Source organism: Sorex araneus, chromosome 1 (genome assembly GCF_027595985.1).
Source record: "Sorex araneus isolate mSorAra2 chromosome 1, mSorAra2.pri, whole genome shotgun sequence".
NCBI lineage: Eukaryota > Metazoa > Chordata > Mammalia > Eulipotyphla > Soricidae > Sorex > Sorex araneus.
This window is the reverse complement of record NC_073302.1, coordinates 230216125-230241965: the sequence shown is the minus strand read 5'-3', so window position 1 is coordinate 230241965 and position 25841 is coordinate 230216125. Positions and strand designations below refer to the sequence as shown.

General features: G+C 45.3%; 2 protein-coding genes across 3 annotated transcripts in view; one reads left to right on the top strand and one right to left on the bottom strand.

Moving 5' to 3' along the window:
• MPHOSPH8 (M-phase phosphoprotein 8) overlaps nt 1-11377 on the top strand; it is a 51677-nt gene extending 40300 nt beyond the window's left edge. The window contains exons 8-14 of the mRNA XM_055124523.1: nt 904-1044; nt 2370-2456; nt 6015-6169; nt 8200-8354; nt 9844-9971; nt 10510-10593; nt 11141-11377. Coding sequence (XP_054980498.1) covers nt 904-1044; nt 2370-2456; nt 6015-6169; nt 8200-8354; nt 9844-9971; nt 10510-10593; nt 11141-11182 — 792 coding nt within the window. The 3' untranslated portion in view covers nt 11183-11377. The remainder of the gene's footprint in view (nt 1-903; nt 1045-2369; nt 2457-6014; nt 6170-8199; nt 8355-9843; nt 9972-10509; nt 10594-11140) is intronic.
• A 143-nt stretch (nt 11378-11520) lies between these two features.
• Nucleotides 11521-25841, bottom strand: part of PSPC1 (paraspeckle component 1) — an 84372-nt gene continuing 70051 nt past the window's right edge. For both annotated transcript variants that reach the window (XR_008628421.1, XR_008628422.1), the window contains 2 exons: nt 15109-15213; nt 11521-12746 (listed from right to left, as the gene is read on the bottom strand). The gene's annotated coding sequence lies outside the window, so the exon portion shown is untranslated. The remainder of the gene's footprint in view (nt 12747-15108; nt 15214-25841) is intronic.

Sequence of the window (25841 nt, the reverse complement as noted above, 5' to 3'; positions counted from 1 at the left end):
TTTCTCATTATCTATACTCTTGCTGGGGATGGCCATAGGAGGGTGCTGTTCTCACCTCAGATTCTCTTCTCTATGCCTGCATGTGGCCCCAGCTCCATTCTCTTGTTTTGCCCACACCCAGCAGTTTGGGGCTCACTCACTTTGCAAGCATTTATAGTCCTCTAGGCCAGCCTTTGTTGAGTCCAAACACTCCCCTCCAGTTCTCTGCCAGTGCTCATTTCCTGCCCGCTATCTTTGGGACAACTAAACAGAGATTAAGAGTTATAAAATTTCATGGTGGGTCTGGAGCCATAGTACAGTGGATAGGGCATTGGCCTTGCATGCGGCCGACCTGTTTTTGATCTCTGGCATCCCATATGGTTCTCCAAGCACCTCCAGGAATGATCCCTGAGTGCAGAGCCAGGAATAACCCCTGAGTATTGCCAGGTGTGACCCAAAAAGCCAAAAAAAAAAAAAAAAAAGAAAGAAAAAGAAAAGTCATGCTTTACGGTGTTATATATACAGGGGAATAAAGATTGTGTTTCAGAGTTAAAACTTAAGTCATTGTGCTTTAGGGATTACACAGTGGAACATCTTGTTTGCAAAGATTTAATTCTAAAATGTGGGACCAGAAAGATAACACAGAGGTTAAGGCATTTGCCTAGCTTGTGACTGTTGCCATGGCCTGATTCAAATCCTGGCACTGCATCTGGTTCTCCAGGCACTGCCAGGCGTGACCCAGAACCAAAACAAAATTTCTGGGCTGGAGAAATTATATGGGCTCAGACCTTGTATCCTTTCACCCCAGATTCAGTTCCCTTACGTGGTTCCCCCGGCTCCACTGGATGTGGCTCCAAACCCCCCACAAAAGTAGAGAAACTTATTCGATGAAAGCTGACATCTATTTTTCTTGACTGGATCAAGGATTCAAGCGGGATGACATTGGTGATGCTCGCGGCAGCGGGGGGCCAGGACGACCTGCTTCGCCTCCTTATCAGAAAAGGAGCCCAGGTGAATGGGCGACAGAAGAACGGGACAACAGCCCTCATCCATGCTGCTGAGAAGGTCTGTGGGCCAACCTGCCAGTCACATGACAGACCGTCAGGCTTTGGGTCCTCAGTCGTGGACTGTTTGTTTTTTATAATCAGTAGTTTGTTGTTTCAACTTGGTGATTCACCAAGTTATATCTGGGCTGGAGCGATAGCACAGAGGGTAGGGCGATAACTTTGCACGTGGCCGACCAGGGCCAACCCGGGTTCGATTCCTCCACCCCTCTCGGAGAGCCTGGCAAGCTACCGAGAGTATCCCGCCCACACGGCAGAGCCTGGCAAGCTACCTATGGCATATTCAATATGCCAAAAACAGTAACAAGTCTCACAATGGAGACGTTACTGGTGCCCGCTCGAGCAAATCAATGAGCAACGGGATGACAGTGATACAGATACAGTGAGATATCTATATCTATCTATATCTACCTATCTATATAGATATATATAATTGGAATGTTGCAGATGTGATGCCATATCTCTTTCTCAGAGAAGTGGGATTACCTGTTATGTGAATTTTAAAAAATAATGTGTCAGAGTACAGTATGCTCAAAAGGACTCCTAAAAGTACTGATACTGGGGCTGGAGCGATAGCACAGCGGATAGGGCGTTTGCCTTGCACGTGGCCGACCTGGGTTGGATTCCCAGCATCCCATATGGTCCCCTGACCACCGCCAGGAGTAATTCCTGAGTGCAGAGCCAGGAATAACCCCTGTGCATCGCCAGGTGTGACCCAAAAAGAAAAAAAAAAAAAAGTACTGATACTGATTTCCATCTGAGGTGGTTTTAACACATTTTCTAGCAAAGATTGACTTCCTTTTGGTTGATTGCATGTACCTTTGTATTTTAGGGATCTGTGCCTGTGTGTGTTTTGTGGGCCACATCCAGCAGGGCTCAGGGATTATTCCTGGCTCTGTGTTTGGGAATCATTCCTGAGAGGGCTCAGTGGAGCATGTGGTGCTGGGGATTGAACCCAGGTCAGCCACATGCAAGGCAAGCGCCCTGCCCTCTTTATTATTGCTCCAGGTCTGTGTAGTGTTAGTTTCAGATTTGGCGGGTACTTGGGGATATAAAGTGCTGAGGTGCAGCCCCGAAGCTTCTTGTCTGCCCTCCCTGCGTTTCTACTCTTAGCAGGCCGGCTTGTAGGGGCCCTGAGGAAAACCAGTGGTCAGACTTCCTCTGGAGTTGTGGCCCCATGGGTAATGCTGTGGCGCATGTCTGGGTGCTGGGGGAATCTGGCAGCTGCCCCGCACCACACTGCCGGTAGTCACCACTTCCTTGGGATAGAAACACTTCTCTTGTTGAGATATTTGGGAGTAACAGTCGATTTCCTTTTCTTCACAGAACTTCCTGACAACAGTGGCTATTCTCCTGGAGGCAGGAGCATTTGTCAACGTCCAACAGAGCAATGGGGAGACTGCCCTGATGAAGGTAAGGCCCATCCAATTTTGTATCCTCCACGGTGCATCAGCGTCCCTGCTGGCCCTGGAATGTCAAGTCTCAACACCTCTGTCCTAGACACGTCTTTGAAGGCCAGCACAAGAACAGCTGAACAGGTGGTGTTGCTTCTCCAGATCTCATGAGGCTGCAGAGGAAGCCGAAGGCACTGCAGTGGGAAGGAGTTAGCAGAGGCTGAGAGGAGTCAGCGGAACGGGCGTGGGGAAGAGCCTCTATGAAGGAAGACCCACGAAGGTCTTCCTTTTGTTTATTTGTCTATTTGTGGGCCTCACCCACTGATGCTCAGGGGTTACTCCTGATTGGGCACTCAGGAATTACTCCTGGTGGTGCTCGAGGACCATATGGGGTGCCAGGGATTGAACCTGGGTTGGTCGTGTGCTAGGCAAAGACTCTCCCAGCTGTCTTAGTGCTCTTGCCCCAAACTCAATTGTTTTCTCAGGCTTCTGGTGTTGGTGCAAGATTGTTGAAGCCTTCTGTTCCCCACCCCCCCAAACTGCTTTCCACTTTCTTAGGGGTAGAGAATATCCATCAGTGCTCAGGGGTTAGTTCTGGCTCTTGTGCTCAGGGGTGCCTCCTGGTGGAACTCTGGGAACCATGTGGGATGCCGGGAATTGAGCTGGGGTCAGCTGCGTGCAAGGCGAGTACCCTCCCCCTGTGCTCTCTCCCTGGCCCCGAGTAGCTTGCTGTCACCCTCTGTTGGTGGCAGATGAGCCTCTGTTCCGTGACACATTCCATTCCGCTTCTTCCCAGCTGTGCCCTTGAGACCAGTCTGAGCCCTGCTTTGGTTCCTTAATCTTCCTGAGAGGCACATTCTGCCTGCCTCATCCCAGGTGTTCTCCGATACACTGTGATAGGGGACATCAGGCCAGCAGCATGTGTTTCAGTGCACTCAGCACCTGGGTCTGAGTCTCTTCTGGAACATCACTGCTCTAAGGCCTGGCTCCTGGGGTTCATCTACTATCTTCCATTCTTGAGACTGAAACCTTGCCTTTATGGAAGTATTCTTGTATGTTTTAATCTGGGCCAAAGAGATAGTACAGGGCAGGGGTAAGGTTCTGGCCTTGCCCGTGACCACCCCTGGTTCAATCCCTGGCACCACATATGATCTGTTCAGCCCTGCCAAGAGTGATAACTGAGTTCAGAGCCAGGAATGAGCCCTGAGCACCACCAGGTATGGCCCAAAATAATTAAAAAAAAAAATTTTTTTTTTAAGTCACTATGATTTACAAAGTAACTTAGTTGAGTTCAGGAAGTGATGACTGTTTTGAAGGAGTCCTTGAATGCTCATTGTTGTATTTCCTTTTTGGTGTTCTGTTTGTTTTTGGATCACAGCCAGTGGTGCTCAGGGGTTTCTGCCTTCAGGAATTACTCCTGGTGGACTCGGGGATCCATATGGAATACTGGGATGAACCTAGCCAACTGCACTAAGGCAAGCGCTTTCCCTGCTGTTAGAACTCTGGCCCCTTGACCTAACAGTATCCCGTGGCCTGTGAGCGAATGGTGAGGCCCAGGGGGCCTGAGGCCCTGCTGGGACATGCCGGTGTGAGGAAGGTCAAGGCCCGCCCTTCTGTGTGCTCCAGCTCCTGCTCCTGCTCCCTTGGGAGGTGTGAGCCACGTGGAGCTGTGGAGGAAGGGACTGGGTGGGGGGGGGGATGGTGAGAGGTAGGGGAAGGGGCTGCAGAGTCGAGCCAAGCCAGCACTCTGTGGAGATGCTGAAATAGGGGGGAGGTGGCAGCCTTGTTGGGGTGCTGGTGCTAGGTTTGCAGAAGAGGGTGAGGAAATGGGTCCTCAGGAGACCCCTGAGAGCGGAGGTGGACAAGGAGGGAGACTTGGCCCTGCCTTGCTCACTGTCACTGGTATCTGAATGAAACAGTCTAGACTTACTTGCTTGTTAGGAAAGCATCGCTTTTGGTTGCTTTAAGGATCCTCTGTTCGGTAGATCCAGTCTCTTCTATGAAGTTCTAGAATAAGAAAGAAACATGGATCCCGTCTTCAGGATTGGTCACTGAGATCCCGGGATACTGGGTGCTGCGTTGCATGTGGAGCAGGAGGCCATACCTGCCTCACTGGGCGGGTCCCCAGCCCCACGCACACGACACCTGCTCGTCACAGGCCATTGCTGGCAGCCCTCAGCTGGGCTTCCCTTGCCCCCTCCCTGCACTGGGCCCGATTCGGTTGAGGTGAAGGTTGTCCAGTGGGTTGTGGTGCCCCTTAATGGGCACAGTTGCTGATACATCTCCCCTGCAGTATCTCCTGGATCAGCCTGAACTCCCCTGTGGTTACTCCTCGGAAGGGCTGGTCTCTGCTCTCCAGCTTTCGCCCCATTCTTCTCCCTGTTCTGTCCTGTCCCTCCCAGTCTTCTCCTTGTTCCCTCCCTGCCCACTGCCTCCTTATTGTGCAGCTCAGAGCCCATTGTGTGGAGATGTGGGCACTGGATGGCTGTGGATGGGAGTCTCGCTTGAGGCTTCATGGCTCCACTTCCTTCTGCTGCTCAGAGGAAGCCAGGAGGGGCCTGGCTGCCGGGTCTCACCTGCTTCTCAGGTCTCGTTATTTCCTTTCATGCCAGGGATGGAAATTGTGACTTCTTAACTGGTCGGCCAGTGACATGGAACTCACCTGGCTGAGAACCCAGAACCTAGGTGCTTCCCCCCAGATATGGTCTGTAAACTCTGGTTGGGCTGCAACAGACATGGATTCAGTTTGTTCTCCCTAGTCCTTTATGCAGCTACTTGGTGATACTATTAGGTGCTTTAGAGATAACAAATTCTCGCAGGTTGGGGGGTTGGGTCATGCCCAGTGATGCTCAAGGGTTCCTCCTGGCTCTGCACTCAGGAATTATTCCTGGCATGCTCAGGGGATCATATGGGATGCTGGGAATCGAACCTGGGTCAGCCGCATGCAAGGCACATGTCCTACCCACTGTGCTATCACTCTGGCCTGAGGTACCAAATTCTTCAGGTGTAAGAGACCCCTTGATTTTCTGGAGACCTCGGCTAAGACATGATAAGCGTGGGGCACAGAAGAACTTAGAAAGACTTTTCAGAAGTACCATACCTGTTTTTTGTTGTTGTTATTGTTTGGGGGGGGGGGTGCTACATTTATGGTGAACAGGGCATACTCTGCATTCATAAATTACTCCTGACAGGCTCCGATCGAACCCAGATCAGCTGTATACAAGGCAAGTGCCTCTCCCACTCTACTTACTTACTGCCCCTGGCTTAAATTACAGTGTTGCTTTAATGTTCTTACTGAACCCCACCAACACCGAAGTGCCCAAGAACGCCCACCACTGGGACTCATGCAAAGCAAGCATTCTACCTGCTGTCCTATTGCTCCAGCTTCACAAGCATCTTTGCAACTGCTTGCAGTGGATTGGAGGAAATGAGTTGCTTGCAGATGCAGGTTCTCAGCATCAGACTCAAAATGAACTTTGGCTGCTACTCTCACCCACTGTCCCTGCAAGACTTCCTGCACTCGTGGATTGTCTTACTTTACAGTGAAGAAGTCATTATTCCTGTTTTCTTGATGCAGGCTTGCAAAAGAGGCAATTCGGACATTGTACGGCTTGTAATTGAATGCGGAGCTGACTGCAATATTCTGTCCAAGCACCAGAATAGCGCACTCCATTTTGCAAAGCAGTGTAACAATGTGCTGGTGTATGACTTGCTCAAGAGTCATTTAGAAACGTAAGTATGACATGAGTATGGCATAGTTAAGTCATAAAGTGTGAGGTAACTGCTTGGTTGAACACATATGCCCGGAATGACCTGTATATAAAAAAATAATTCAGAAAGATTGTGATGTTTGAAGTTCTACTAATGACCTGTTCTCATGAATTTAACATGTGGCATATAAATTATCTGCAAATTATCAAGAACTTAGAAACACTGTTTAGGAATTTCTCTGGGTTTGGGATTTCCTGGGTCCTCCCCCCTCCCCTTTCCTTGTGGCTGTTCATGCTGTTTCCGTGTGTCCTGGGTGTACTGTCACGTCTGCTGTTAGTTGTGGTACTTGTGGGGTGCCACTGCTGTAGGCTCATACAAACCTCCCCACCCTGCAGTAGCTAGTGGAGGGGTGGTGTCACAGGTAGAAGAGAAGTGGGATTTATTAGCATTTGATCTATCAGCCCCTTTACTGTTATATTCCTTATTAGGGCTTACATTTTCTTCGAACTGTTTAAACTTCAGGTCACTTTTGTTCTTACATTTTTACATTATTTTTGCCACAGTTTTAAGTTTATAATTGGAGCAGAAAAGCAGACTTCCTGTTCATCCTCTGTGTGCGTAAGCCAACACTCCTATCCTGCCCTGGGACACACAACATTCCCTAGAGAGCCCAAGCTGGCTTGGTCCCGCCTGCTTTCAGAGCTCCCTTCCTTCCTTCCGAGATTGCACGTGCCCTAAGACAGCACTGCAGTGTGGGGCAGAGTATTTTCAGCCTCCCTGTAGCCCAATTCCTCCTGTTCCTTCTCTGCTGTCGCCCTGTTTTTTTTCATGTTTGTGTGTAGTTCACTTGTGAGCACTGAGTTTTGCCCACTCCACAGAGAGAAAGATCTGCCTGTAACTCATGACTTCCCCAAAGTTGCCTACAGTCCCCCCAAATTGGAAGAGAATGAAGTTTATTGTAGATCTATCATTTATACAAGAATACATTTTGCTGGTGGAGTGAATGCAGAACCAGTGGAAAGAAGAATCCATTAACTCTCATAGTTCGGACCAGAGCAATTGTACAGTGGGTAGGGCGTTTGCCTTGCAGGCAGCCAACCTGGGTTCAATCCCCAGCATCCCATATGGTCCCCCAAGCACCGCTAGGAATAACTCCTGAATGCAGAGCCAAAAGTAACCCATGAGCATCGCTGGTTGTGACCCAAAAAAAAGAAAAAAAATCTCATAGTTCAACTCTGTCATACAGGGGTCAGCTGTTATTTTTCTCCTACAGTTTTTGCTGTTTAGTTGTTTCATGTCTTTCTGCATTTTCATGCTTTGGTAGCTTATCCCCTTTCACAGTGACAGTGTTGTAGTACCAGGATGTACTCAGTGTTTGAGCATCACTGCTGGCAGTGTTCAGGGGGCCTTGTGGTGATGGGGATTGATCTTGGCCTCCTGCAGAGAGTGTCTAGGGACCTCTCTGCCCCTCTGGCCCCATAGGAGATTCTTGGGCATTTGCAGGAGGTGGCTACATTGCACTGGGTGTGCTGTCATGTCTGTTTTCAGTTGCAGTGCTTGTGCTGGGGACCAGTGATCAAACTTGGTTTGGCCTGATGCAGAATAAGCTCCCTACCTACTCAAACCAGCCCTCCTATTGGAGGTTCTAATGGTTGGTTTGTACTCTCACTGGTTTTGTACCATACACAGTAATGCTCATGGTGACCTTCTGGGGGTGCCAACCCTCGTCAGCTGCATGCAAGGCAGGCACCCTATCTCCTACATGGTTTCCCTGAGCCCCCACCCCAATTGGAGATTCTTCCCACTAGTAATGCACACAGCTTTTACCTTTGTTCCGAGAAAGGTGACGAACAATGGCTCCTTTATTTTTTGTAACAGCCACTCAAGCCGAGGGTGCTCAGCAGACTGGCAGTGCTGGCAGTGTGGAGGGGGAGGCCTGGTGTCAGGTGCTGAGGACTGAAAAAATCATAGCTGTGATCTGGGAAGGGCTTTAGTGGTTAGCAGTGTCAAATTTATCTTCCCCTATAGAAATTTACTTTACTTTTTATTAGACTTTCAAGAGTAGCAGAGGAAACCATCAGGGATTACTTCGAAGCTCGTCTTGTTCTTCTGGAACCAGTTTTCCCAATAGCATGTCACCGTCTCTGTGAGGGGCCAGATTTCTCCACCGATTTCAATTACAAACCCCCACAGAACATACCAGAAGGTAAATTCATGTTTTCTGTGGGAAATGTGAGTTTATTAACAGCTTCTTTCTTTGAACAGAGCCTTTAAGTGGTATCCCACATGGTTATAGGACAACACTTGGCTGAGGAGCTGCTATACCTACAGGACTCTGAATGGCCCAGAGTTCGGGGTGGGGGGGCGGGGGTTGGTTCCACTGTGGAAGATAGCAGTAGGAACGATACTGATTCTTAGTAAATATGCTCTCTTAGGTGCTAGGTCCAGAATTAACATTTTTATTAAAAACCTAGAAAAGAGCCAGAGAGAACATGGGGCTCCACCATCAGCCCGTAATTGCAGAAGTATTTTCTGGTTTTGGGGTCACATCAAACCCAGCAAAGAATCACTACTCGTGGTGCTCTGGGGACCATATGGAATACTGAGGATTAAATCCAGGTTGGCTATGTATGTACAAAGCAAATGTGCCCCCACCCCACCCCTTGTACATAGCCACTGTGCTCTGGCTCCAGCCCCTCAAACAAGTATTTCTTGCCCTGTCAATATAGTAATAAGAGAAGGAAACTTTGGTTCTGATTCCTATCCTCTGATTAACAGGATCACAGCTGGCCTTCTAGGACAGAATCTGCATATATGAAAACATTAAGCCTTTTGGGGTAGGAAATACACCAGGCTGGGTGGTGTATGTGTGTGTGTGTATAATGTGTAGCTGTTCTGAAATTTTTAGTGAAGAATAAGCCCCAATAATCAGACACACTTTTTATAAAATCTTCATGTTTCTTGGCACTTTCGTGTGAGACTGAGTTGGAATGGGTCACGTACTGATTCTCAGGCGACTTGACACACTCTCAAACTTGAGAAAGCTCCATCTAGTTCCTTTAAAGACTTTGACCATATTTAACACCTGCTTAGCCTAGTGAGGAAATTAATGGGCAATAATTAGCTAATTTGGAAGGGGTCTGCCATGTGTTATTTGTGCTAGAGTCAGGTTTCTCAACCTTCCTCAGGGAGGGGCGCTTCCTGACCTTATTTCCTTTCGCTTCCTTCTGGGTCCCTATCCTAGCCTCAGAAACCCCTTTGCGCAGTTTCTTACCCATGGCCCCCTTTGTGACCTGGGTCAGAAATACTGGCATGTACCATACCACTTTTCAGGAACTGAATCCAGCAGATTCATGTACTTTGGCCCACAACACTGCAGGCAAGGCAGTACGCCCTACCTGGTGTACTACTGCTCCAACCCCCAACACCGGTTTTTCACCAGCACATTCTTGAAAGCTGTCTGTGCCCCTCCCCCCTTACAGGGGGGCTCTCCTGGGGTTCTGAGTGTTGGCCCTGTTGGTGTTGGAATTGACACTTGTAGGTCCAGGCTAGAAGTGGACTGGAGCACAAGTTCTACTGCATGCCTGGACCACATCCACAGAACCACCAGTCAGAGCCTTGGAGCACTGTGAGCACAACCGGGTGTGGGGACTCCCCCAGATCAAAAATTAATTCTCTGTTTACATCTTGCTCAGGGTCAGGGATCCTGCTGTTTATTTTCCATGCAAATTTCTTGGGAAGAGAAGTTATTGCTCGGCTCTGTGGACCATGTAGTGTGCAAGCTGTAGTTTTAAATGATAAATTTCAACTACCTGTTTTTCTGGTAAGATTTTCCTGATTTTATTGTCCTACTTCATTATTTTTCTGTAGTACAAAGTTATAGATGGCTTTTTAAATGTTCATTATAATTCAGTTGTCAAAAGAGGCAGCTGACCCTATAACCTATAAAGTAAAATTATTTATGTTTGTTAATAATCTTACCATCTTAGAACTGGCACAACAAGACTGTTACTGGAAATACCTGATACTGAAATAGTTCATTATACTGCTAGGTGTACTGCCGATTAGAAGACCCACTGCTTACCAGCTGAACCATCATACAGGCATAATTTTAAAAAATATTTAACAAGCTAGCTTATTACTAGTGGCTGTAACCACATGTGAACTTACTGCCACATTTAGAATCCTAAGGTTGAACTAAACAAAATGGTTACCATACAGGGTCTTGACTCTATCCAGATTCCATCCTTAATCACAGCCTGTTTTTAAGTTCAGAATTTGTGTGTTCTACTTGCATGCCATTGGGCTGTTAGGACTGTTTATGCTGATAGAGTGACCACCGCATGTCGTCTCCTTCTCAGGACAGCCACTTCGTCTACTCCTTCAGTCCCGTCCCAGGCCTCAATAAACTCTTTCTAAGACTGACAGAAGCACCTTCTGCTAAGGTGAGACTATGCTCATAGTGTTGCTGCTAAAGCTTCTCTCTAGCTCACTCTTAGTACATAGCTGGAGAAGGCACGCTGTGCCCCCAGTACCAGCCATGATTGGACCCTGGGGCTCAGGCTGCACCACAGCACTGAACACTGGCCCAGGTGTTCAGTATTCCTGGCAGGACCTCTGGAGAAATGCTTGGAACCCAAAACAAAAAGAAATGAAAATGTATTCTGGTGTGTCTGTCCTACAGAGTACTTTGAGGTGGCAATGTCACTTCACCTGAACCTGGAAAGTAACAAGACAGGGATGGGAACATAGCCTTAAGTATGACCCATGTATCCACATGGCTTCTGCCAGACTTGGGGCCATTCCCAAACATAGTTAGCACGAGGGTTTTCCTCAACCACTGCTAGGGCACTGAAAGTGAGAGTCCAGAGTACATTGGGGAGGGTGCCTGCCTTGCACACACCAATCTGGTCACCCCTTAAGGTCCCCCAAAACAAAGTGCAATGTCTTGGTGGTGTGACATATACTGATCCGTGTCTTTGCTTTTGCTAGGTGAAGCTGTTGATAGGCGCATACAGAGTGCAGCTACAGTGACCACACAGAATTGGGACGAAGGCTATACGAAATAGTTCTTCTGAAGCAGTTTGGAATTCTGGCGTAGCTAACACTTCTAAGTAATAATTTTCATCTGTGAACAATTGGCAGCTTGAGGCCTGTCATCTGCTGTAATCTGTCAAAGCGGACAGTGATATGGATGTTATCAAATACAGATGTATCTGTGCCACTGTTCTCACTGTTGTGTTCAGATGGCTTATTTGTTTTTCCACAGTGTGGAATGGTACATAAAAGGATAATTTAAGAGTATTAAAAGGCCTTGAAAAAAAAACTTGAAATTTTCTACAAACCTGTCTTTGATTCTCCACCAACCTCCAAGAATGCTGTAGGTTACTCACAGATCTAACTTTACACTTTTTGGAAATATTTGAGGGGGCCGGGAGCCTGTGCTGGGAGCTAGAGTATGGGTGCTGCACCAGGACCCTGTGTGTGGCTCCCATGAAGCACTGCTTAGTGAACAAGAAAACAGAAAAGCTCAGCCTGAAAATGCGTAATATTGTTTTTATTCTTAGCATCATATATTCTTAGCACCAAGAAACGACTCTCATATTTCCACTACTTTTCTCACTAGAAACACTTGGGCCTATTTTCTTTAGAGCTCAAGTCTTGGCAAAGATAAAATGGTACGTTGTTCTAACAAGCAAACAGGGAAAAGAACATGAAATGAAGTCTAGAAATAGATAAACTATTTCATAAACTTTATAAACAATCTATGAAAGTTTAATTATTAGAAATCCTGCTTTTCCTTGATGGCTCTGTTTCATTTTAACTCTAATGAGGCAGCCAATCCTGTTGCGGCTGTGTACAAGCCAGTAATTGCAATTATGGAATGCATTAAGCATGCATGAGAACTGGGATCACTGACCAGATCCACTGAAAAGAAAAAACAGCTTAATTGGTTTATTCAATTATTTATTGACTCACTAAATCTGATCTAGTATGTTTAGACAATTAGCATAGGGGTGGTGTTGAGGAGAAAAACAATGGTTTCAGTCACTCCCATTTTTATAATCAAATTTGTCAAGTTATAAGATTAGCATACAAAATACTTTGTTGCTGCAAGGGGCCTGCCTGATAAAGAACTTAGCAAAAAGATTATAATTAGTACTGCAGTCATCCTGAGCTACAAAAAAAAATACCAGACTAGATTACTGTTAAAATTTTTATTTTGGGAACCATATCTGGCCATATTCAATGCTTATTCTTGGCTTTGTGCGGGGCTCAGGAGACTTACTGCATACCAGGGATCAAAACCCAGCCAGTTGCAAAGCATAATTCCTAATCATGGAAGTCATACCAAATTTCTGTTTGTAGCATAAGGGAACTTCAAGATGAAGAAAGGGTAGGCTGTGCTACTTCCCAGCACTGACACATCAGAACACATCTGAATTTGAAAAGCTGGGAAAAGTCTGTACTGCACAGTGCATATATATAAGACTGGCTATAGCTTTAAATAGTGTCCCATGTTATTTGCACAGATTAATAACTGAAATAGTTTTCTTGCTCCTTCCTCCTGGGTCAGCATTTCTCCTGACAAAATGATCTGGAGGGGGAAAAAAAATTCATTAGTAAACAAGATTTATAGTCATAAATCTTCCAAGCTATGAAATTACAAGTTCTATAAAATTTTCATTAATAATCCACTAACTTCTCTAACTGGTATAGCTCATCTAGTAGTTTCGGAGTTAAATATCGTGGTTCTAAAAACGTGTACCATTGTTAAGTTTTAAAATAAAAGAAAGAGGGCTGGAAGGGCTGGAGCACAGCAGGTAGGGCATTTCCCTTGCACGCGGCTGACCTGGGTTCACTTCCCATCATCCTATATGGTTCCCTGAGCACCTCCAGGGGTAATTCCTGAGTGCAGAGCCAGGAGCAACCTCTGTGCATTGCCAAAAAATAAAAGAGAAAAGCGAACGGGTATTGTGATGGGCACATGCAGGCAGGACACGGTTATGGCGTTCAAGGATGGACAAACAGGAACCGGGCCCCAGGCTTGTCAGCAGTCCGCTTCTCTCCCCTCCCTGGTGCAGTCGTAGTCGTCGTTTTGGCCGTAGTCTCGGCCCGCCGAGTTCCATCATCCTAGTCTCCTCTCAGACCTCAACGTCTCAGTTTTCCTCCTCGTCTTTCTGGTGTCGACCTCTTCCTCCTCCTCAACTTCTAGTCCTCAGCATCTCATCTTCACGTCCTTCCCAATGTCTCGTGGTCCAGTCCTCACCTTCTTTTCAGCATCTCCTTCCCAGAGTCTTGTTCTGTATTAATTCTGTTTTCCTTCCCCAATGTCTAGTCTCGTTCAGTAACTCTCCCTCCCAGTCTACTCTACCTCACCTCGTCTGCCAGCCCTTAGTTCTATAGGAATCATGTAGGATAGAGATACAAAGGTGAGGTTGAACATTATAACAACAAAGAGAGGTAAGGCCACTCCTTCAGGAGATTAACTCAAAGACAAAATTTCATCTAAAGAGATTCCTCCTGGGGCTGGAGCAACAGCACACCGGGTAGGGCGTTTGCCTTGCACGCAGCTGACCCGAGTTTGATTCTTCCCCCCTTCTCGGAGAGCCTGGCATATTTGATATGCCAAAAAAAAAAAAAGTAAGTCTCAAAATGGTGCCCACTCAAGCAACAGGATGACAGTGATACAGTGACAGTAATCCACTTAAACAGTTACAGTAAATTTACTTCTTACATTTCTAGCAATGTCATTCTGTATGAACACAGTAATAGATATATTAAGCTTAAAAGTTGGCCCTTTCTGGAGACATCTCACTATATATTTCAGGCCATGTTAGTCTTTCCTAACCCGAGCAGGTTCCTTACTCGATTACCTCTTTTGGGGTCATGACACTTTGTCCATGATTATGCTCTTAACTTATAGATAAGTATGGCGCTTTGGCATGGCCCATTTTGATGCCAGGGTAGCTCACAGCTTGCCCTGGGTCCATCCAAAAGCAACCTGCTTTTGGAATTCTAGGAACTAAGGGCAACTGAGGCTTAAGTAAATATGGATGCCCAGAGAAAGTATTATTTGAGTCAGTTAACTCCCACGTTACATAGCATAGCATCAACTGTCTTCCTGTGTCTATACAGAAAGGACATTACTAAAGAAACCATACAAATGACATAAAGGAAAGAGAAAAGCAATTTAAGATTATTAGTGCCTGATGGAATTGAATGCGCCTCAGTTGCACTGTTGTTGGAGCAGCAAGAACAACCCAGTGTTACCCAACATCACCACCTGAGAATAAACATTTTTCAGGCCTTGGGAAGTTTAGAGGGGCTGGAGAGCATAAAGGGCTGGAATACAAGCTTTAAATTTCAAACCTTCGGTCCTTGGAGTACTTCCCAATACTCTGAGGTTCCTATCATTAGTTACTGGTAACTTCTATAAGGAAATAAATCATCTGGAATGAACAAGTTTGTTTTTTTTTTTTGCTTTGGTCTGACGCCCAGTGATTCTTAGGGCTTACTCCTGGCAGTTCAAACCCAGGTCAGCTGCATGCAGGCAAGCAACACACTGCCCCATGTAAAAAAACATATTTTTAAAAACCTGTTAAACCATTTAAAATTATTGTAGATAACACTAATGTTAGAGATTGAAAACCTTTCCTGTTTTCTAGAGGGGTGGAGGTGGGGAGGATGGATTAGCTGGCATACACCATGCAGTGCTCAGGGATCACTCCTGAGAGGTCTAATGGGGATGCCAAGGACCAAACCTGAGTCAGCCAGGTGCAAGGTAAGTGACTAGCCATAGTCGTTTCTACTTTCAGATCAGTTTTACCTGGACAAACTGGCATGCATTACTGCCGCAAATTACAGGACTAATTTCAGTTAATTATCCACAAATGCAACAGCAAACAGCATCAGGAAGAACCACAGAAACCCAGTGAGGGAGAGGCATGCTGACAAACCTGAAAGGAAGTAAAAGTGATTCCAGCATTTCTCAGTCTCTAAACTTCTGGTGCATTCTGGAAGCTGAATTTTAGGCAGCTTCATCCATATTTCCTTTTATCTTCCTAGAAATAGAGTAAATTTAATTAATTTAACATTAATCATTAATCTCTTAAGGTCTCTATAGCAATCACTAAGCGCCACTTAGCTCTTGGAGGTTTGGCTTTTGAGTACATGTATGAATCCCTCACTTAGCACCCACCCTCCCCCTAACTGGAAAAAAAACAAGGCACCAAGTCCATCTTATTTATTTCTGTTCAGTAAGGATTATCCTTTTAATTCACTACCTTGTATCGGCCGACCTGCAATCAATTCTATAACAACACCCCATATCGTTCCCCTATACCCACTGCCTGGATGAGACAAGTTGAGTGCTGCTAAAAAAACCAAAATGGTGATACTGCATGTAACTTAATGGGGGTATTATGGATTTCTCTGAATTACAAATGTTGGGTATTTTTTCAGTAAGATGTGCCACAAATCAACATATTTTTCTCTTACAGTGTTTTCCCTGTGAAAGCAGCATTCTACTGCAGTAATTCTTGGGTATCTGCTTTTAAAGTTACTTTTGAGCTTACTCTGGGGGCACATATACTTCAGTTCAGTTGATTTTTTTAACCATGGCTTTGGTAGAATTTATTAGCGCTGGTAAAAATAGGGCTGAGGAGAATATAAAAGTTATAAATTATGGGTCAACTGGATTGTTAATGATTCCAGAAACTACTAAACCTTTTAGTAAATATTAGTATAACTTACTACAAATGTAAGCGTTAACTTACTACTACTTAGAAAATAAGTAAGCCAAGGTCTAATTGCCAATAATTGTCCTTTTTTTGGGGGGGGTGGGGGGTGGGTTACTCCAGCGATGCACAGGGTTTACTCCTGGCTTTGCACTCAGGAATTACTCCTAGCCTTGCACTCCTGGCCAATAATTGTCTTTGAACAGTTGAATTCAATAAAGCTGACAAAATGAGGATGAGGTTTATTATGTAACTACAAATTACTGCAAGTTACTACAAGCACTGCACTTTCATAACATGCATAATTTAGATTTGAAACATGAGTACAAAAAAACTGATACACTGGTATCATTATTTCTAATCCTAAAAAACAGCTGTTCCCAGGGGATGGAGCAATAGTAGAGCAGATTCGATAACCAGCATCCTATATGGTCCCACACACAACATCAGGAGTGATCCCTGAGAGCAGAGACATGAGTAACCCCCGAGCACTGCCAGGTGAGGCCTAAACCACCCACCCAACTATAAATTTCCAAAGTGAAACAAAAGGTCAACTCAATAATATTCTAAAAAAAAGTAATCCCCTAGCCAAGATCATAAAGCCCAATGATTAGGCAAGACAATGAGTTCAAGACTAATACAATGTTCACAAAAGCTTTAAACTAATTTTAAAACTGGGTAAATAAAAATCAGGTTCAAAATGTTTGACTTCATATTTGATATTTGCATGCCAACAAATTGTTAAAAGTCTGCAAATTATGGTGAGGGGTGGCACACAAATTATGACAGACAGGGGGAGGGGTCCTGATCCAGCAATGCCATGCTCAGGCTAGCAAGCCACCAATGATGCCTGCATCAAGGACCAGACTCAGGGCCCTCTCACCATGTGCTTTGCCCTGGAGCTATTTCCATATTCTGTCCCCAATCCTTTAATACCACAAGTTATACACAGTGAATTTTTACATCATTTAACAACTTAAAACCATGTAACCTAGTTGTATAATGTAGTTAAACAGTAAAGTTTTTCCAAAAGAAATTATTTGGCTCTGAAGATAATACAGTGGGTAGGGTACTTGCCTTGAATGCGGCTAACCTGGGTTCAAACCCGAGCCAGGGGTAACCCCTAATCATCACTGAGTATGGACCAAAAACCTAATTCCTACACACACCACCCAAATCTCATAACAGAATAAAGTATCTGAATGGTGAAAAAGGTCTATACTAAGTTCCTAACATTAGAAGGTACTGTAAATTAAAGCCACAATAAGCCACACAAACTTATCCTGATTTATGGTAAACATGCTCCCAGTCAGATACTGGTAAGGGGGCGAGAGCAACAGAAACCATGGACACTGCTTGTGGGGTATCAAACTAACAGACATTGGAGAAGTGGAGTTTCTCAGAAACGCTCATGTATCCCACTCAGCTATTCTACTCAATCTTTCCTCAAGACAAATGAATTATACAAGAAGTTCAGAACAATTTCTGTGTAAATGACGTCCAGTTATGCACTAAAGAAAGAGAACTGACAGCTACTGCCCTAGAGATCATCCTCCAGCTTTATACTCAAGATTAAATCTCAAGGACTGGAGCAATAGCACAGCGAGAAGGGTGTTTGCCTTGCATGCATCCCACCCGGGTTTGATTCCCAGCATCCCATATGGTCCCCCGAGCACCGCCAGGAGTAATTCCTGAGTGTAGAGCCAGGAGTAACCCTGTGTATCATTGGGTGTGACCCAAAAAGAAAAAAAAAAATTAAATCTCAAACCAATTAGCTGCAAAAATCTTGGGGACACACTGGTTTTCCAGCGGGCAACACTGGGGTGCCCTCTGGACTGTGGTGGGCCGAGTTCCGCCCCCGCTGAAGCCTCAGCAGCTGCACTGGCACCCCATATACCGCCATGCCAGTGGCCTGATTCCACTGCCTTATGACTACGCTCTGCAGAGATGCCAAACAGCTGAAAATGCCAGGTACAGGCAGTGGGAGTGGGCAGCCCCACCATGCTCCTTTACTTCCAAAAAGCTATGGCAGTCACACCCACAGCCTTCATAAGCTCTGCCATGCAAACTCAAAGCTCAATTAAATATTCTAGAGTTTCGGGGCTGGAGTGATAGCACAGCAGGTGGGACGTTTGCCTTTCATGCCGAGGACCTGGGTTCAATTCCCAGCATCCCATACAGATGTTCCCTTGAGCACTGCTAGGAGTAATTCCTGAGAGCCTGAGCCAGGAGTGACCCCTATATTGCCGGGTGTGACCCAAAAAGCAAAAAAAAAAAAAAAAATTACATATAAAAAAAATTCTGGAGTTTCTAGAGCAATACCTTCGAATTCTCCAATACTGACATCCCAAATTGCCCCCACATGCACAATTGCTGTAGCAATAGCACAGCGGGTAGGGCGTTTGCCCTGCATGAGGCCAACCCGGGTTCGATTCCTCCGTCCCTCTTGGAGACCCCGGCAAGCTACCTAACCTATGACAAAGCCTGGCAAGCTACCCGTGGCATATTTGATAGGCCAAAAATAGTAACAAGTCTCACAATGGAGATGTTACTGGTGCCCACTCAAGCAAATTGATGAGCAACGGGATGTTCTACAGACATTCCAAATTAAATGGAAAAGTAACACCGGCACCAATTAAGCTCAATAAGCAAAAACAATAATGCAGAAGGCTCAACTAGCAACAACAGCTGAGTAAGCCACCAGACAAGGACCTAATGACCACATGGTGAGATAAAAACAATTTTTTACAAATTTTACTGAAATGTTTTTTGATAATCAATTAGCCATTTAGTTTTAACAAGAAATATAAAATAAATTAATTTGTGCCTGCTAAGGGGGCAGGCTTGGGAGGGAAGTTGGTGAATGAGGACACTGAGGGAGGGAAGGTGGTAGGGTTGGTGTTGGAATACTGAATGCCTGTAACAAATGTTATTATGAATAACTCTGCGAAAAACAGTAAATAAAAGTGGGGGGGGGGGGCTGGAGAGATAGCACAGCGGGTAGGGCGTTTGCCTTGCACGCGGCCGACCCGGGTTCAAATCCCAGCATCCCATATGGTCCCCTGAGCATGGCCAGGGGTGATTCCTGAGTGCAGAGCCAGGAGTAACCCCTGTGCATTGCCAAGTGTGACCCAAAAAGCAAAAAAAAAAAGTTGGGGGAATAGAAAAAGAATCTACTACTGGTGAAAATAACATTATAGATCCCAATTTTCCAATCTTTTGGGATTCCAATTTGGCCCCTAGAAACAGATTAAGGCACGAGATGAGGAAGACAAGTGGACGGGGTCCCCAGCAGAAAACAGAGCAGAAGGGGATGGAAGGTGAGAAGCAGGGCTATGTGGATCTCAAAACACTACAGAGAGGAACTAGAACTTGAGCTCTAGCGCTGTAACATTCCACATTCTACACCAAGGTAAAAAAGAACCAGTGCCTGCCGCCAATGACAATGAGTGACCTGGAAAGGATCTCACAAGACCTCAAACTACTGAAACTAAGGTCAGCTGAGAGGCCCGAGAGGTGGCACAGCAGGCCTGCCTTGTGTGTGGCCCCTTGTAATTACTGAGCGCATAGCCAATAATAACTTTGAGCACTGCCGGGTATGGCCCAACACCAACTCTCCAGCCAAATAAAATGTAATTTTAATAAATATTTTAAAACATATAAAAAAAACTTTTAAGGAACTAAAATATGTAAGAGCTGGAGAGTGATGGCACAGCGTAATCCTGGTTTAATTTCTTGGTACCCCAAGCCCCAGTGACCCCTGAACACTGAGGCAGGTGTAAGGAGTATCCCCTGAGGCATGCCCCCAAAACCAAAATAATATATAGATACGGCACGGGGACAGAAGAGTACAGGAAATAAGATGTGATGAGTCTGACCCATTGCTCCCTAGCACTGCAATGGTTCCACAGGTGGTTCCCATGCATCACCATGAGTAGAGCATGTGCACTGCTGACAAGGCTGCACTCCCCCCACAAGCACACATGTGCACACACAGCAGCATGAGGCCTGAGACCCATCCCTGTACCACATGACATTCCTATGCAATGCTGGGAACCACCCTTAAGTGCAGAGCGCCGCCAGTTATGGCTTCCGGGAAGAAGCAAGCGAAGCAGCCTTGCTTTCTTCTGCAAGCAGAGGCCCAGGGTCAATCTTTGCCACTTGTTCCCAAGCGCAGCAACAGTGAGGCTGAGAACGGAGCTGGATGTGTGCACAAAGAATACACAGGGTAAGAGCGGGGAGATGGTCAGGGCACCATGGCTGCAAATTCATGTCCTGTTGATCCCCTGGTACAGAGGGCTCCCTGAGTACCACGGGAAGCAGAAGCAAATAATTGCCAAGGGGTCTCCCCTTTCACCTCCCCCAAAATTTCTCCTGTGATGACATAAGAACACTTGAGCACCTACTTTTTTCAGAAACCATCCTTCCCCCTTCCCCTGCCCCCACCTCCCTCTGTCACACTCACTGATGTTCAGGGATTACTCCTGGGTCTACACTCAAGAATTATTCCTGACAGTGCTACTCAGGAGACCACACGGGATGCTGGGGATCAAACCCAGGTCGGCCATTTGCAAGGCAGACACCCTACCCACTGTACTATTGCTCCGGCCCAGTAAACTTCGCCTTAATCAGTGCATGCGTAATCACAGTTTTACGTTCAAAATACTGTGATCATGATTAACTTTACCTGCACAGCCTCTATAACTTCTAAGCTTCTATATATATAACAAACTACTGCCAAACCGAATAGTCCCACTGGTATTTTACCAACTAGACTCATGTATGATATGGAAAATATCTCAAATGAAGTTTGAAATGTCAACAAGTTTTCACATTCATTTATCAGCACTTTCAGAATAAAAATACCAAACTATTGTTACTTACTTTGAAGGTGACATGTAAATCAACTAAGAAAAACTTTTCTTCAGAATCCATTTACATGTATCAAATAAAATTAGAACGTTATATTGGGGAAAACTTATTCAAACATTAGACAAGTATTATCTGCACTGTTATATATTGATCATCTACTATGTACAAAGCCAGTCATCGAACATCGTCAAGGAAAGTCATACCTTCCTCTGCCTCCTGCTTCTAGTCTCACCGATCCAAATGTTTTTACACTCTTTGATTAAGTTAATTCTCCACAAGACACAAGATTCCTTTTCAAGAACATTTACTAAACATCCTCACTCCCCACATGCCATGTCTTTGTGATACCTTCGCATTTCTCAAGTAGACCATATACCAGGCATATACTGCATGACATCATACATGAGCCAGTACCTGTCTCAAGGATAAAGTCAGTTCCAGGTGGAAGGGAAGATTAAGATCTCTCTCTATACATGTATTCATATGTGTATATGTATACCAGGAACAAGCTCGCCAGGCTGTCATGTGTGGTGTATTCAATATGCCAAAAACAGTAACAAGTCTCACAATGGAGACATTACTGGTGCCCACTCAAGGAAATCGGTGAGCAACGGGATGACAGTGACAGTGATACTAGGAACAAAATATACATTTATAATACATAATTGTGGTGCTAAAATTTCATTGTATGAGCAGGAAATAGCACAGGAATTACAGGGCTAGCTCTGACTTGCATGTGGACATCCCAGGTTCAATCCGCAGCACTTCATATACCCCCCAAATGTCCAGTCCCAACAGGAGTATCGCAGAGCATCACTGGGTGTGCCCCAAACAGAATAAAACTATCACCAAAGAAGGGCCAAAGCGATACTACAGTGGGAAGGGATTTTCCCTTGCACACAGCCAATCCAGGTTCGATCCCCGGCATCCCAAATGGTACCTGGAACACTGCCAAAGTAATTCCTGAGTGCAGAGCCAGGAGTAACTTAACCCCTGAGCATCTCTGGGCATAACCCAAAAAGTCAAACAACAACAAAGAAAACACCCAAACAACAAAAAAACACAATGAAAAGTGCTAAGCTACATGGCACTATTCATTCAGCTCCTGTCTTTATTAAAACTTTTATTTTCCCTGTAAGTAGAATCCATTCAGCTTCACATCCTGTTGCTTTCAATACCTCACTTTGCAACTTCCTTTTGGTAATTCATATAATGGCTCGAAGTTCCCTAACCTTCCCAGCTAAAGTAGGAGAATGTTTCCCCCCACCACAGTAATACATGCCAGTTGCACCCCACAATACCTAGAACCGTCTATAGTACCGCACAATATTAATGCAAACATTTTTGAATCTTGGACGGCAGAGCTGGGGAGAAATTTAAGGAGCTTGCCTCACATGCAGCCAACTTCGGTTCAATCACCAGCATCACATACAGTCCTATCCTCATGCAGCCACCTACCTGAGCAAAGGAAGGAGTCAGCTCTCAGAACAGCCCCGTGAGGTCTAAAACCCAAACAAGATGTTTTACTCTTCTTTTGAATCATACCCAGCACTGCTCAGGATTTACTCTTGCCTGCCTCTAAGCTCAGAGTAATTCCTGGCAGGGCTCACTCCTGGCAACACTCATGGGGTGCCAGGGATAGAACCCAGGTCAGCCACGTGCAACATGAGCACCCTACCCACTGTACTATGTCCAGCCCAAAAAGCTATCTTTTAAAATGTATAGTAAGACACATGGTGAAAGAAAATGTTTACTTTATACCTTACCTTGGAGAGATACATATTACCTGACCATCAAAATACTTGGGCGCGGGACCTGCTTCCTACGGGATCCAACTGGGTTCATACCCCAGCGTCTCATAAGCACCGCTAGGTCTGGCCCCAAACACAAATCCAGTATTAAAGTACAGGTGGAATTTAAAATACCTGGTATTTGTCTTTTCAACTACATTCAATTTCTTGGGTAAATAATGGCTACTAATTATCTGTTTGTAAATTCAATTTTTTAAAATTATTTAATCTCAAGTCAAATTTAGATGGACAATGTAGTGGGTAAGGGGGAAGGTGCTTGGCCCTCTGTGCACCTCCGAGATCTCTCACCCGAGCAGTCAGGCAAAACACAGCAGCACTTCCTGCAAGCTAACTCCCCGCTCCGCTCTCCGCACTGCTCTCAAACACACACACAAAGGCCCAAGCCAAGGAGGTGGCACAACTGTTAATAACAGTTGTCTGAAACCAAGACCATCCTGACTCGATTCCTGGCAACACATATAGGCCCTAGACACTACCAGGAGTGATCCCTGAGCACAAAGCCAGGAGAAAACCCTGAGCACCACCAGATGTGCGACCCCCAAAAAGTCAAAGACAAATTTTTTTAAAATCTTCCTTGAAAAAAAATGAGGTTGGACCAAATTTTAATAAATAAACAAAATTCCCATTAGGCCTCTGGACAAAGCAACACAAGAGCATTACAGAAGTTCTCTAAATGGAAGAGAACTCCCACCCCCAGCAGGGAAAGGGGTGTGAGCAGACTGAGCCAAGAGCTCGGCGGGCAGAAGATCATCTTCAGAGAGACTCATTGCTGAAGACAGTCCGAGACGTGCTTCAATTATATATACCCGAAAAGTCACTGAAAATTTATAAAATATCAAAAATGAGAACCAACCAATGCCCACTTCCATCACAAAAGGATATATAAAGCTATTCCCAAACTGTAAAACCTCCTGTATGGCAAATTGTTAATGCTTACCATGTCATGTCAAACACACCCACGAGGGCTGGGGACGGAGCTCCAGGGCTGGTGCACAAGCTCGGCAGAGAACCAGAATGGATTAGGACCCCTGGGAGGCTGGGTGTGACCGAGCATGATCAGAACAGCCCTCAGTTGTGACAAGGAGTCACCATTGTCCCAGGTTCCCTGGGCAATCCTAAGAGTCTTTCAACAAGCTAGATTCACAACTAAAATATTAATAAGTCTAGTCCAAGAAATAGTAACTTACTGCATCCAATGTCAATACTTATAAGGATATTTCTAGGAACTTTTATTTTTGTTTTCAGGCTATACCTTTGGTGCTCAGGCTTCCTCCTGGCTTTGCACTGACGGATCACTCGTGGAGTAGTTCCAGGAGTAGCCAGGCCATATGTGGTGCCAGGATAGAAACTGAGACTGTCATGAGCAAGAGAAGTGTCTTATTCGCTGTAAGGCTGTTCCAGCCCTGAAATCCAGATTTTGAGCCCCCTCCCCAAACCAATGTTTGCTAAATTTGTACTACTACCTGCAACAATCATTACCAGTTTTATTCAAATTCTGATCTTCACTGACTTGAGGACTACAGGAAATAAAATTTTCATTCTTCAATGAAGAAAGGCAGCATGTAGAAACATTTAAATAGCATTCGACAGAACAGTGAAAAGGAAAGAAGGAAGATCAGTGGCAGAATAGCAAGAAACGTGGTATATAACTAGCAACGAACAACTAATATATGTAAACATGAGGACTCCTAAAGGCTGAAGAGATAGGGTGTTTGCTGACACACAGCCAACCTGGGTTGGATCCCCAGCACCCTGTGACCCCCTAGGTCCACCAGGAGTGATTCCTGAGCATCACTGGGTGTGAGTCAAAATAAGACACATGCATTTGATACCATCTCCAATACAGAATGCTCTCTGGAAATAAGAAAATGATGAGAACCTGCTACAGTACCTTTGCCTGTGCACCACAGATGTATACCACACAAAAATAGGCTGGTAGCATCAAAAAGGAATGTGTAGTGATTGTTGCCCGACTACAGGAACTGTATGAGTTAAGACCAGAGGCAGAAACTCACTTTCACTATACACACACCATTTTTCTCTTAATACATATGCCAAATGCATACTCTGAAGCACTCAGTCGTGTATCTTTACTAATCAACAGGCAGGACCTAGGACAGGCGATGTGGCTTCAAGGCTGGAGCACAGGCTTTGTGTGCAAGACACGCAGTTCCCATTCCTGGCAGCACCAAGCTCCCAGAGCACCAACAAAGGATGACGGTCCCAAGCATGCCGAGTATGGTCCCAGAATAAAACAAAACAAACAAATCACAAACAAAATAAATAGTATTGGAAAGCCAGCTAATAGATTTTTAAGAGTTAAGGTTTTTCAAAGAAAAATAGCTGAATGTCAAAAAATTAGACATTAGCTATTAGGCCTGGAGATGAATTTTTAAAGTTGGCAATAGGATAGCCTATTCCTATGTTCCACATTATTTTGGTAAGGCCAATAGTATCTGATGTATTTCCATTTCCTTAACACTGCGGATTCAGGATCAGAGAAACAGTATAGCAGGTAGGGCACTTGCTTTACTTGCAGCCGACCGATTTCCATTCCTAGCATGGAATGGAAATAGTCCCCAAGCCCACCAGGACTGATTTCAAGAGAAAAGCTGAGGGGCTGGAGCGATAGCACAGCGGGTAGGGCATTTGCCTTGCACGCGGTCGACCCGGGGTCGATTCCCAGCATCCCATATGGTCCCCTGAGCACCGCCAGGAATAATTCCTGAGTACATGAGCCAGGAGTAACCCCTGTGCATCGCCAAGTGTGACCTAAAAAGCAAAAATAAAAAAAGAGAGAGAGAGAGAAAAGCTGAGGACTTCGAGCTGTAGCCCAATAACAAAACAAACAAACAAACAAAAAACAGAAAAAGCACTGATGTTTCAGTAGATGATAGAAGGAAGCACTACTGTATTCTATGGAGCCTTTTATTTCAAAATTGGGGGGAGGGGCTGGTAGAGAGATAATACCACTGGGTTCAACTCCAACATCCCATGTGCTTCCCCAAGCCCCACCAGGAGTGATCCAAGAGTGCATAAGCAGGAGTAAACCCTGAGCATGGTCAGGTGTGACCCAGACGCCCACCACACCAAAAACACAAATAAATAAAAAAACAAAATAAAATCAGAACAAAAAATTTTATTTTGGGCTGGAGCGATAGCACAGTGGGTAGGGCATTTGCCTTGCATGCAGCCAACCCAGGTTTGATTCCCAGAATCCTATATGCCCCCCCCCCCCCCAAGCACTGCCAGGAATAATTCCTGAGTGCA